The 13,680-nt window shown below is 38.2% G+C and overlaps 1 protein-coding gene across 1 annotated transcript; it reads right to left on the bottom strand.

Annotated features, from left to right (window-relative positions):
* Nucleotides 1-378: 378 nt before the first annotated feature.
* Nucleotides 379-3,098, bottom strand: LOC763275 (glycoprotein 3-alpha-L-fucosyltransferase A-like). The gene is made up of 3 exons (XM_030980950.1): nt 2,530-3,098; nt 852-1,051; nt 379-644 (listed from the first exon to the last, which is right to left on the bottom strand). The coding sequence occupies exons 1-3, from the start codon at nt 3,096-3,098 to the stop codon at nt 379-381; spliced, it is 1,035 nt and encodes a 344-aa protein (XP_030836810.1).
* Between the last annotated feature and the right edge of the window lie 10,582 nt (nt 3,099-13,680).

Below are 13,680 nucleotides of genomic sequence, written 5' to 3'. Positions count from 1 at the left end.
TCACACCGTCGGTCGAAGGTTTTATACCATCGGGAGTTCAGCGTGACGCCTTCATGACCTAGTTGGAACGCATCGTACTCTCAATACGACGTCGTGTAGCCATTGTGTGGCCTTCGTGTGGCCTGGGGGCCTTCTTATTACAAATTCACATCTTCGTGATGCCTTCGTGAGTGGTTCGGGTGCCATCGTGTGACCTTCTGTAGGCATCGTACTTGCTTCGGCTGTTGGTTGGCTGCTGACCTAGTTCAGTGCCATCTTCGTGCGAAGTTCAAATTTCCTTCATCGTGTGTCCAACTTATGTCAACTTCGGGACAGTGTGACGCGGGCATTAAGAACGTTTCTTTTGAGGCTGTACTTGAAGTGGAACGAATCGAACCGTTATTTTGGCACCCTCCCTTTCTTCTTGCACGAGTCCAGCCACCATGTGTTCCAGTCTTTTTGTTTCGTTGGCTTATAGGTTCCATTTCGAACTGCTTTCGCGTCAGCTTCTAGACGGTCTCCAAGCTCACACATGATACTTCGCGTGGATCCTCCGTACGGTTTCAAAGAACCTTTCTTTTTCCATTCAAAATACTTGCCATAGAGGGCGTCGTCCGCGTCCACTTTCTTCAGAAATTCCCTAATTCCCGCGCGGTTTCGAAGTCCTGGATGTGGATAAAAGAATTAGGAGGTGCCACCTTTTTTTTTTAAAGGAAAAAAGGAAGAAAAAAAAGAAAAAGGGAAGGTGTTTAACAGACTCGACGATATCGACAAAAGTTAGGAGAAAAATAAATCGATAGGCGTAAATAGTCAGATCTGACTAAACGCAAATAAAACCAACTAACAACAACAACACACCTTTTCATAATCACTCCGCGGAGGCCCGAAGACGATTGGGACTATTTCCCTGTAGAGGGCTTGGATCCAGAACTTCTCCGTGATATAGTCCGTGCACTCGCTGTTTTCCAGCGCTAGTAAGAACTTGTGCTGCTTGAGCGCCCTCTCGCAATCTTCGGTGCCAGCTGTGCAGGTTTGGTTTCCACAGCGGCCATACATGTCCACATTGATGTATCTATAACGTAAGATAAACAGAGCAAAGTATTTAAGAAACCAAAAGACCTTTAAAGGTAAAGATCAGTTTTAGAAACGCCCCCTTTCAAAAAAATGAAATGGAAGCTTTTGATAAAGTGAATGAAAATTATAATAGGGATTTATAAAATGGAAAATTTTGCCGAGAAACCGCCTACTAATTGATAAATTTGGTAAATTATTATATCTATTTGGACCTCGAGAGATATCGCGCACGTGTCGCGTAGTCCCATATACATCTTTCTGTGTACAGTGCTTGTAACTTTACCAAGACTGGGCCAAATTTCTTATCATTTTGATGATTCCATAACCTTCCAGTACACACCAATACTTATATGCTAGATGATCAACCTTTTCTGATCGATTCCACAACGTTTCTTTCACAATGCAATCGCATGACCATAACTGGTCTTTATCTTTAGTTTCGAGGTCTGTGAATCGTGAACAGTTGGCATTATCACAATAATGTTTCTGCGTGTATCATAGAATTTCTACATTTTGTCGGTACTCTTCGGTACACTATCTAAACTACATTTTCGTTACGTAATAGATATCGAATTCGTGTATGTCATATATGCAGGCACGTAGCCACAGGGGGGGGGGCACGGTTGAACTTTTTTGACCTCGATCGATTACATGTATGTGCCCCCCCCCCAAAAAAAAAAAAAAAAAAAAAAAACATCAAACTCTGGCTACGTGCCTGATGTCATGTACACACTTATATGATATTCAGACGTGTTTCTCCCTCCCCCTCCGATCCGTTCCGTATTATGAAAGTATGATATATATCGTCTGTTCAGGGACAAAGTAGGGCGTCGTCTCTGGGTGAAAGTACGGTGAGCTTAATGCCCTCCAAGTTCCAAACAGGCGACATGCACTCCGCCAACGTTTTGAAGTGTAAAGGCTTGTTCATAAACGATGTGGTATTAAAAAACCGCCGCAAAATAAGTAAAATAAACTGACGCAGTATTTCTCGTCTACATGTGAATAACTGGCAACTGCGCCAAACAAAGGCCTTACTTGCGCTTATTCACTGAGCTCTGTTGTTGTTGTTGTTGTTGGTAATAGTTTAATGGCGTCCATTCAGTATTGAATATATATGCCATATCTTCAGTTTTATAAGAAAATCAGTTATACATAAGAAAACTGAGAATGTGTAATGACATAATTAATTAGTCAGTAACGCAATTCATTAGGAGTCTCTGGATGGTTTGCAACTTCGTGCTTCTCCTTTTTTTTTTTTTTAAAGTTTAATCCTGGTCAGCCCGGTTTCGATTGCATGGAAAACTAGCTTTGCCCGATTTGAAACAGGCTTCTCGGCTACTCGGCGAGCTCTGTTTTTATACATGTTTTTATAAGATACAGGAATGTAAAACGTATTACAGTTACTTCATCATGGACAAAACAACAACAAATAACGTAACGGTTTGACATCGCATATCTGAACGAGGCTTTACTTGCCTCGCCAATCTATTCACAAAGTCCTGTCTTGGCCAGGTTGTCCTTTTACAGTTCGAGGCCATCCAGACGACCGGCCTGGAACGATTCTGAGCCCAATTTCTCGTGACGTTAGCCTCGATCTGAGGTTTCCCTGCGAGGTATTGTCCGTAATCTGCCCGAAAGTCTGAATCGTACCGAAATGACATGATATAGTCATATGTGTTGCTGTAGTATCTGGTGGGAGGAACGACGTGCTCTTTGGTGTTGAGCGGACTCTCGAGGGTGTAGAACACCCACTTCTGGCCCCATGGTCGATGACAATGCAACGTCTCCCAATCCCACTTGGACCAATGAAATAAGATAAGAGCCTCGTTCTTTTGCATAGTCTCGAGGGTCATATCAACGGACAGCTGTACATCGCAAGTACTTCCGGGGCATTTGATCTCATGGATGCCTTGGGAATATCCCAACTCACCGGCATCTCTTGCCCAAAGATGAACCTTGCGGGGGCAGCTGATGGACTCATCAGCCCCATGCACCCTTTCCAAAATCGAATGCTTCACATTACAAGGTTGAAAATCAACACTCATCATCAGGTATATGAGCTGGATGTATCCCAAAGCGCCCGTAAGAAGCAGCATACAGAAACGCGATTTCCTCACGGTCATACCTGCGCAAGAATATCGGATAGAATGAATGAATAAATACATATAAAAACATATGAAACACTTTGTTACAATGAAAAGAAGCCCCAAACGCTTCATTAGTGTACTGACTTCATCATACGTGATATGAATATGATGTACGTAAAGACTACTTAAAATACATATCGATCTCATTGCCAATATTATGGTTCAAGGACAATTGCCCCCTAGCTGGGGCAATCATCCCCCGGAAAATCACCCCCCCCCCCGGATAATTACCCCCCGGAGAATTATCCCCCGAGGACAACTACCCCCCACCCAAGGATATTTCCCCCCCCCGGAAAATTACACCCGGAAAATTACCCCCAAGGACAACTACCCCCAAGGACAACTACCCCCGAGGATAATTACCCCCGAGGGCAATTACCCCCGAGGACAACTACCCCCAAATGAAAATTACCCCTGTGGCATTTGTAACATTGTGACGTCTAATGCGAGCTTCTCTCCAGATTGCAAATTGCAAACATCGTGTTTGTTTTCCTTTTTTTTAATAAGTTCATTTTCTCGCCTAAATAAAACCAATAAAATGCCAAAAATAATGTGACGTAGGCGATTGTAGTATGTCCCCAAAACATAAACAGAAGCTCGCAACCACTACATGGAGTCTTTGGCCTTTGCTGTATAAGTTTGATGCATGTTTTGATTGTTTACCATGTATGTTCTTTGAATTAGACAAAGATAAACTAAAAATAGAAGAAAGAATAATGTTGCTTATTACATAAAACATACACTGTTCCTCATAAAGTTGGAATATTTTTGTTTTACCCCAATTTATGGAATTATTTTGACAATGATTTATTCCTAATAGATCTAGATAACACAACAGTATACATTCTCAGATGTTATTGAATAATAATTTGCCAGTGTTTGTTTTGCGTCACTGCTTAAGCATGTGTATGCTACTATGATTATCAACTTGGGGACCTACGCCCTTAAGTCATAAATGATAGTAAGGAGAATTAATGCCCCACAAAAAGGCACTAATATAGCAAATCGACACGGTTTTGATCGTGGGGCCTCACAGTTACGAGGCCATTGCTTTGCCACTGAACCCTGACTGTAGGCAGCGGGGGTTAGGGTAGGGGGCAGTTCCCACAAATAAAAAACACAAAGAAAATGCAATAAATTATCAATAATTCATTGAATCCCCCCCCCCCGGTCCCCACCAGAAACAAATCTGATGTGTGCCCATGCCTTGAGCCATAATGCATGGCCGTACAGGAAGAAAACATATATTATTATCAATACAGCTAGCAGAGCATATTTTACTATATTTCCGGTGTCGATTGGAGAAAAAATCCTCTAGAAACAACGCTTTCAGATGTTTCATCCAACAAAAAAAGCTACATCTAAAAAATTATTTAAGAAATCATTGAAATAATTTGAAAATGTTAATTTATTGAAACATTGCACTCATCGTCGAGGCAGGTAAAATGCACCATATATATAAAAGGAAAAAAATCAAAGCAATTAACAAGTCCGTGATCACCCCAGTGGAATCAAATCCCTTTTGAATGAATTAACACAAATCTGTAATCAAAATTGACTAACTTTCGACAAGCACGTTTTTAATATCTAATACATATAGCGATTATTTCTCATTATGTTTGATAAATATATTCATTAAAAAAAAAAGATCGGTCAAAAGTGCATTTAGCACCTTTGGGATTTTAGCTCTATAGACAGGTAGTGTATAACTTTAGCAACATGAAATTTAGGCCTGTACTCACTTGTTTGGATGTTGGATTCCAGTGATTAGAGTAGATAATTGTGGAACCTAGTGAAGAGTGACATGACGAACCTTAAGCAATGGGCTAACGTAGCTTTCCTGCAGCTCTCTTCATTAGTAATAATTATGATGTTCAGTATTTCGGCAGGTAAATTTGTATGGGCCGCCGTTTGGGCCAATATTAACAACCACAAAAATAGACAAAGATGCATTCAAACAAAGGTCAAAGCAAAATAAACAAAGTACCCAGAAGAAAGGACAATTAACAATTAGCAAACAAACGGAGGTCAGAGCAAAATAGACAAATTACCCAGAAGAAAGGACAATTTTACAAACATACAAAGGACAAAGCAATAAACAAAGCGACGAGAAGGTCAAATTCACAAGCAAAGGATGAACTGAAACAAACATAACAGCATCGTACGAACTGACCCTCAAAGGACAACAGAGGGCGTTTCGGGTTTACGGTAAGCAAATAGACATCAATCACGAAGAAAGAGAAAGGATGATTTGAAACAGACATAGTGCATTGTACGAACTGAATTTGTCCTTCTCGTCGCTTTGTCTATTGCTTTGTCCTTTGTTTGTTTGTAAAATTGTCCTTTCTTCTGGTTGCTTTGTCTATTTTGCTCTGACCTTTGTTTGTCTGAATGCATCTTTGTCGTTTTTGTGTTTGTTGATACTGGCTCTATCGGCGGCCCATAAATTTGCAACCAGTCATACGATCTCGGCTGAGATTGATGACATTAAACAAGGAGTTCACCAGGCCAGTCCGGATATGTCTTAAAGTAAAACGCACAGATTCACACACACAACTTTTGATCACTAGAAGTACTTTATATAGATTTACTCTTCATGAAAGGGAAATAATCGAAATTGTGTCAGTGCAAGAATGATCATTCGCAGGTATTTCTTCGATCTTCGGAAAACCTGTTAACCGCTCAAAAAGAAGACTTATTCAGCACTGATATTTGTAAAATTCGCTGTGCAAGATATTAACGGTTGATTGTCAATTTCAACGCCATATAAAACATCTACTACGTTTCATTATGCGAATGGGACCTCTTGAAGATTAAAAGAGGAAATCTTTATAAAGTACTTCTATTGATTATACATAACCCTTGTCACCCATGATATATATTTTCCTCTTGAAGTGGCCTGGGTTGTGGACGTGCGATTCTGCAAAAATGCGAATTATTATCTTATTTATCTTACTCTTTTAATTATCAATAATTTATTTGTATAGTATACGTTTTATGTATTTATCTGCCTTATATTTGGAAATGTCATTATTGACTTTAATAAGCATCCGTGGCAAAGCAGATGAAATGCCTAATTATATTCTATGAACTATTTACTGTTAACAATTCAGACTAAAGTCCGTGTCATTAGGCTGCCTTTCAACACGTCTTGAGAGCTGTACGAACCTAAACAAAAAAATCTTCAGATAACGTCACTGTTATGCGACATAAGATGGATCAGGGTCCCGTTTCATTAAACTTTTTATCTATTACAAAGGCTAAATTTCTATGACAAATTTGCTCTCAGCCAATCAGATGCCATGGTTTCAGTAGCTTATAACAGTAGCTTGTAACCTGGTATTGATATCAAGTTTAATGAAACAGGGTCCAGGTTCAGGCAAACTTTCATGCCACAAGTGTGTGTAGTCGATATGCTCATTTCTGTCTAAAGTGCATGTGACTTTCAGGTAGATTTAATGATCAGGGCCTCCGTCTTACAAAGAGTTACGATTGATCCCAGTCAATCGTAAGTCCTCCAATCAATCGCAAGTGTGCAGCCTCCTATCTCTTATGTACATAGTGACGATTGATATCAATCGCAAATAAGTTACGATTGATATCAACTCTTTGTAAGACGGGGCCCAGGTCTCAACAATCTGATAATTTTATGTCATCTCTTCTTCTTTCACAAAACAATCACATTAACAAGAAGTTAACTTGATTTTTAATTGATTATCCGAAAATCTTAAGTGGGTGAGAGTGTGTAATACTCAAAAAGGCTATCTTTCCTTAAAATTCATGCTTTATTAGGAGATCAGAATTCCCGAGCTGGCTCCATAACATGTACAGTGTACATGTATGCTGTACTCCTTTACCGTCATATATACATTCAAATAGAATTTCAAAAAACAACCTCACATGGAGAGCTTGATACCATGTGCTATTCTTGTTTGCAGCATATATGACTTGTAAAAGCCAGCTTCTGGTGCATCTACTACCATATCATTTCATTAGACTCATTCCAGGAACTATTACAATATTATAATTTACATATTTAGCATCCTGCCAATGTTGGGGACATCAACTGGCAAAATACCAAAGTTGATAATACTAGGGGTCTGGCTTGAAGACTAATTACATCAAATTCAGTACAAGTAAATTCCGAAAAGGGACCCAGTTGGAATGTTCATATATTCCTGTATACAACAAGTTTCCTAACACAGTATATATTCTCCTTTTGGTCATATCCTTTTTCACATCTTGCAGTGGTTTTATATGGGGTTGTCCCGTACGTCCCACACTTGTCCCGTACGTCACATTTCTTAATATGATTATGTAATCAACACAGAATTTTTGTAGTTTTTGTTAAACCTATTTTGTGTTAGGTATTCATCTAAACTAGAACTTCCTAGAATATCTTTTTTTAAACAATTATTTTCATAATTAAAATTAAACAAATAATGTTCAAATTTGTGACGTACGGGACATCACACTTTGGAACCTACCTCATTTGCATAATTAATAAAGTTTGAAAGTTTTTATATTATTTCCCTATTTTCTAGTATGATGGTCTACGTGTCCTAAGATGTTTATTTATTTTTTTTAATTCAAGTGAGATACAAAAATAAAAATGTAATATCCCGTACGCCACGCTAATTAATAAAAATCGAAGTTCGTGACCTTGGTATTCTTCGTATTTTGATTAATTATTATTTATTCAGATTCATAAAATTCATAGTTTCAGCTTTAAAATGATGTATAGTTTGTTAAATATACATAAAGATGAAATTTGACCCCCAGAGGGGACAATAGCTTGGACCTGTCCACCAATAATAAGAGCAATGAATGAATGAAATATAAGATCACCATATCTATGCAAATCTCAAATTAGCAATTTAGTCAATCGAACATGATGTAGTCACGGACAATTTTTTGTCGCATAAAAACAAAAACTACTCAAATAAAGGCCTAAATTGTTAAATAGTTTTTCTAAAATGCAAAGAGTGACCTGAGTCATATCACACATTTTGGGAGAGAAAATTCAATTAGGTAAATTATATGTAAAAACAAAATATGGCAAAGTTGTCGGGCACTACATCACATTGAACAGAAACGCTGTTCTCTTAATAAAAAAAAAAAACTTTAAAAAACAATACAACTGGTCCATTCTACGTTATCATTGAAAATGTGTATGAAGATATACGATTTTCTGTTAAACTGCACAACAAAATAACACAATCTTGCCCCTCTTCGGTAGAAGCGTAAAACTAGAATCACTGGAACCCTCGCGTCTTGCCGTCCGAAAAAATGAATGGGTTGTGCCGGTGGACCCAACGGTGTCGATTTGTATCCGTGGTTGGGGGGAGGGGGGATGATAGGTGCCAAAATATTTTAGGCAATGGATCAAAGCAACCAAGGGGTAGAGGCGTGTGGCAGGTTGCACCTTCCCTTTAAGTTATTAACTTTTTCAAGTCACCCTCAATAAAGATAACATTTCAGAGAATAAGGGTCCCATGTGGGTCCCAAATGGGCTTGCTATAACTGGGTTATTATCCTCGCAAGCGCGTAGCAAGGATTTTATTTTAGGGGGCGGTAGTGAGCACGCGAAGCGTGCGAATCACTTACATAGCGCGCGAAGCGTGCTCCCTAGAGGGTAGGTGCAGGGAGGGGGGAGGGGGTTCCTCTAATAATTTAATGAAACATCAAAGCTTCGGAAGCTTTGATGTTTCATTAAATTATTAGAGAAAGAAGACGATTCGTTGTACTGTTCTCGACTCTTAAATCCTTGTTTGAATCAAGTTCCCATTCCTCCGCGCGTAGCGCGGAAGCTCTGTCATTTCATTAAATTATTGAAGAAAGAAGACGATTCGTTGTACCATCGTTGTACCATTCTCGACTCCTAATCCTTCTCTGAATTCAGTTTCTTTTGACGTTTCATTAAATTATTAGAAATAGAAGACGATTCGTTGTACCGTTCTCGACTCTTAATCCTTGTTTGAATCAAGTTCCCATTCCTCCGCGCGTAGCGCGGAAGCTCTGTCATTTCATTAAATTATTAAAGAAAGAAGACGATTCGTTGTACCATTCTCGACTCCTAATCCTTGTCTGAATTCGTTTCACCCCCCCCCCCTTCCCGCGCAAAGCGCGGAAGCTTTGACGTTTCATCAAATTATTAGGGAAACAAGACGATTCTATGTACCGTTCTCGACTCTTAATCCTTGTCTGAACTCATTTTTGCCAATTCCTGTGCGAAGCGCGGAAGCTTTCATAGTAGTGAAAGAAGACGATTTGTTGTATCGTGTCCTTCACGAACTCATTTTCCCCCTACCCTTACTCTTAATCCTTGTCTGTATTCATTTTCGCCCATTCCGTGCTTAGCGCGGAAGCTTTCACGTTTCATTAAATTATTCGTAAAAGAAGACGCTTCGTTTCATTTGATTATTACGCTTAATCCACGTCTGAATTCAGTTGCCCCCTAACAGGTTTGCCCTTTTCACTGAATTATTAGAGAAAGAAGACGATTCATGTACTGTTCTCTATATTAATCCTTGTCTGAATTCAGTTTCCCCACTGAAAATAATTTGTGTTACAAATAAGTTGTGACATAATAATCTTTCTCTAAAAATGAAAAATCTTTTAGGAAATATCAGGAAATAAAATGAGTGAAAAAACAAAAATAAAGATACAATGACGTGAATTTTAAAAAGGGTGAACGGAAACAACATAACAACTAGAAAACTAATTTATAAGTCATACTAATGTCCGAAAATCTTTCTCTTTGTCTTCGATCTCATCACGAAATCGTCACAGAGTTCATCTATGTTTACACTGTCCAGGATCGTCTGATATGCATTGCAGATTGCTATTTTTGCGCTTCGCGCTTAACATTTAGCTCGTTGCTTTTTGACGCTAGGTCTTTGCATTTGGCGCACTGCATTTCTATGATACTGTTTGAACAAATTGAATAAATTCATCAATTCCTGATGAATCCGTATGAGCGAGAATTCAATTTATTCTTGTCTCATATACGGTTGTCTTATTTACTTCGAATATATGTATGTATTATGAAAATGAGATAGCAAAATGTGTATATTGATGGTCATCTTGCGAGTAATAACCATTAAACTACTCTCATCGGGCTCTCATCCTTCATTTTTTTTTTTTTTTGATGGTGAATTATTGGGGGGGGGGGATGATTGTACAGGCCATCCCCCCACCTGAAATATTGGGGGGAGGGATAAATCCCCCCCCCCCCATCCCCCGGGATCGACACCCATGCTTGACTACACTTTGCAAGTGTATAGTCTCTCGTGATTATACCTCAATTAAAAAAACGAAAAGGGAATACAGTTTATCATGTATTTTATTGTCAGTGCAACCTTGCTTCCTCGTATAGATTAGAGTTATGTTGTGTGATAAGTGAACACGCTTTTACAATCTTCATTCACATACCCCTACACACAAATTTCTCTTCAGGTTAATAAGTCACCAATTCTCGTTTGAATCTATGTTGAAAGAAGAAGAAAAAAATTCACCTATAGCCATGTATGGCTGGGCATTCCAAAAACCACTGTTTAATCTTAAGATTTATACAAAACCACCGAACAGTATCCCCCAAAACAAAATAACTGACAAACAGTTCAACCTAGCCCTGTGTCTGCATGGGCATTCCAAAACCACTGTTTATTCTTAAGTTTTATACAAAACCACTGAACCGTTCCCGTTTATTCGCGTGGACTATAAATGGTTCTTTGTGAATTTTTGCGAAAATCATCCAATGACGATGGACACGTCATTAATCACAATAACAACAACAACAAACCGGGCCTGAATGGACACAGTAAATAAGGATCAGGATTCCGAAGTGAAACGTTACATAATTATAGAAATCACAAAAAGACCTTAAAAGTGGTTTATGTTGCATTCTATAGAGAAAAAGCGAGGAACCATGCATTACGGGATTTTATAAGCTGATTTTCAGTGTACTGCTATCAAACGAGAGCACAGCACGCTAAAAGCAGAAGAATTTGTAGGAAAATGTTATTATTGACTTATCGATTTTGAATGTATCCCAAACTTTTCATATTGCGTGGCTCTTTAAAAGAATACCATCTCGAATGCTTTAACTTTGCATTTAAACAAATTCGTTGACTTGACTTGGAACTCATTTAATTTTTTAGTGAAACATTTTGACAAGTGGGTCATAGATCGAATCATCTTGGAACTCACTATACATACGATGGTACAAGGAGCATTGACGGAAATCTACTAAAGACATTTGCTTGGTAAGTAAACAAAAAATAATCTGATCAGATGTTATGATTAAAAAGAATAAAGAAAACTTTCAATAGATCAAAGGCGATTTTTACTTGTTCCTCCTTATGAAATATTGGCACACATGTATGCACATATTGGCTGTACACAATATATGCAGCCAATATTCCTCATAAAGTTCTGCAAGAATCTTCAGGGTTAAAAGAAAATACTAGCTACTCCTAATAAGAAGAAGAATATAGAAGGAGGAGGAGAAGAAGAAGGAGGATCTATAAGGAGGAGAAGAAGAAGGAGGAAAATGAAAAGAAAAAACGAAAGAAGGTGGAGGAGAAAGAGAAGAGAATTATAAAACGAGAAAGAAGGAGAAAAAATAGAATTAGAGGAAGGGAAGAAGAAGGAGGAGGAAGAAGAAGGAGGAGGAGGAGGAAGAAGAAGGAGGAGGAGGAGGAAGGAGGAGGAAGAAGAAAAAGGATACAATTTTAATTAGAAGAGAAGGAGGAGGGAGAAGAAGAAGAAGGATCTAGAAGGAGGAGAAGAAGAAGGAAAATGAAAAGGAAGAAGGGGAGGAGAAAGAGAAGAGAATTATAAGACGAGAAAGAAGGAGAAAAAATAGAAGTATAGGATGGGAAGAAGAAGGAGGAGGAAGAAGAAGGAGGAGGAAGAAGGAGGAGGAGGAGGAAGAAGGATCTATAAGGAGAAGAAGAAGGAGGAGGAAAATGAAAAGAAAAAAAGGTAGAAGGTGGAGGAGAAAGAGAAGAGAATTATAAGACGAGAAAGAAGGAGAAAAAATAGAAGTAGAGGAAGGGAAGAAGAAGGAGGAGGAAGAAGAAGGAGGAGGAGGAAGAAGAAGGATCTATAAGGAGAAGAAGAAGGAGGAGGAAAATGAAAAGAAAAAAGAAAGAAGGTGGAGGAGAAAGAGAAGAGAATTATAAGACGAGAAAGAAGGAGAAAAAATAGAAGTAGAGGAAGGGAAGAAGAAGGAGGAGGAAGAAGAAGGAGGAGGAAGAAGAAAAGGGATACAATTTTAATTAGAAGAGAAGGAGGAGGGAGAAGAAGAAGAAGGAGAAGGAGGAGGGAGAAGAAGAAGAAGAAGAAGAAGAAGGAAATAAAGAAGAACTCTAAAATGTTATGGAATGAATATACTACCCACACACATGACTTTTCATAACTGAAAATTGGTTTCAAATGACTAGCATATGTCAATCAAGAAGCGGTCGACTCTGTCCAACTAGTTGCAATGGATAAAATTGACCAACGAAACAAAAAATAATCAATTTAATAATCACTATAATTTCATAGCTTAAAGTTGCCAAGTAAAAGAAGTCAGAGGTAATAATGTCAAATTAAAATGTCAGAGGTACAACAAAAATGTCAGAGGAACAAACAAATGTCGGAGTAGAAATCAGTACCGTCATAAAATCTCAGCATTTTATCACACAAAACGTCGAGACGTAAGCTACTGGGCTAGTATATGATATTTCCTTCTTCCATATCATAATGTATATTTTATAAATGACTGTGTATATATTGTACTTCGTACATGTCTTAAGGATAATAAAATGGAGAAAATAAAATTAAAACTTGTATTTTGTGATCAGGTTTGCATATGAATTTCTAACATTTTTCGGTATTTTAAATTGGTTGATGTTTAATTGTTTATTTGGTTTTCAGGAAGTAAGCACGTAGAATATTAAGATTGAAAGAGATAAAACAGGGAATCAGTAATAAAGATCGCATAGAAATTCCACAAATTCAGTTCCCTTATTAAAATTACCATGGTAGGCCTACACGCGTATCCTGGCCACCGTGCATATACCATGTACGTAGTACCCTTACAATTATTACGGTACACTATATATATAGAGCCGTGGTAGCTATAGTACTGACGGTATCATGGTAGTACCGTGCAAAGGCGCCCCCCTCACTTTTTTAAATACCCCAAAAGTGAGCCTTTTTATATGGGAAATGTGCCCCTATTAATTTGGCAAGTGCTCCTGTTGATTTTTGTAAAAGTAACACTTCCACTTTGCACCTCTGATAAGTGTCCCTTTTATCTTGACTCTTGGGGGGGGGGGAGAAAGATAATAAATATATCTTCATAATGAAAGTATTTCTTTATTGCAAATAAAAATTGTGGTTGGATTTCAAATACAAATAAAGATACAAACAGATACATAACAAAGGCAAAAATAATGTACACAAATTCAAAACTATAAAGTCTGAT

The sequence above is a fragment of the Strongylocentrotus purpuratus genome, unplaced genomic scaffold, assembly GCF_000002235.5.
Source record: "Strongylocentrotus purpuratus isolate Spur 01 unplaced genomic scaffold, Spur_5.0 spur5_contig_821, whole genome shotgun sequence".
Lineage (NCBI taxonomy): Eukaryota > Metazoa > Echinodermata > Echinoidea > Camarodonta > Strongylocentrotidae > Strongylocentrotus > Strongylocentrotus purpuratus.
This window is presented reverse-complemented; position numbering and strand designations above follow the sequence as displayed.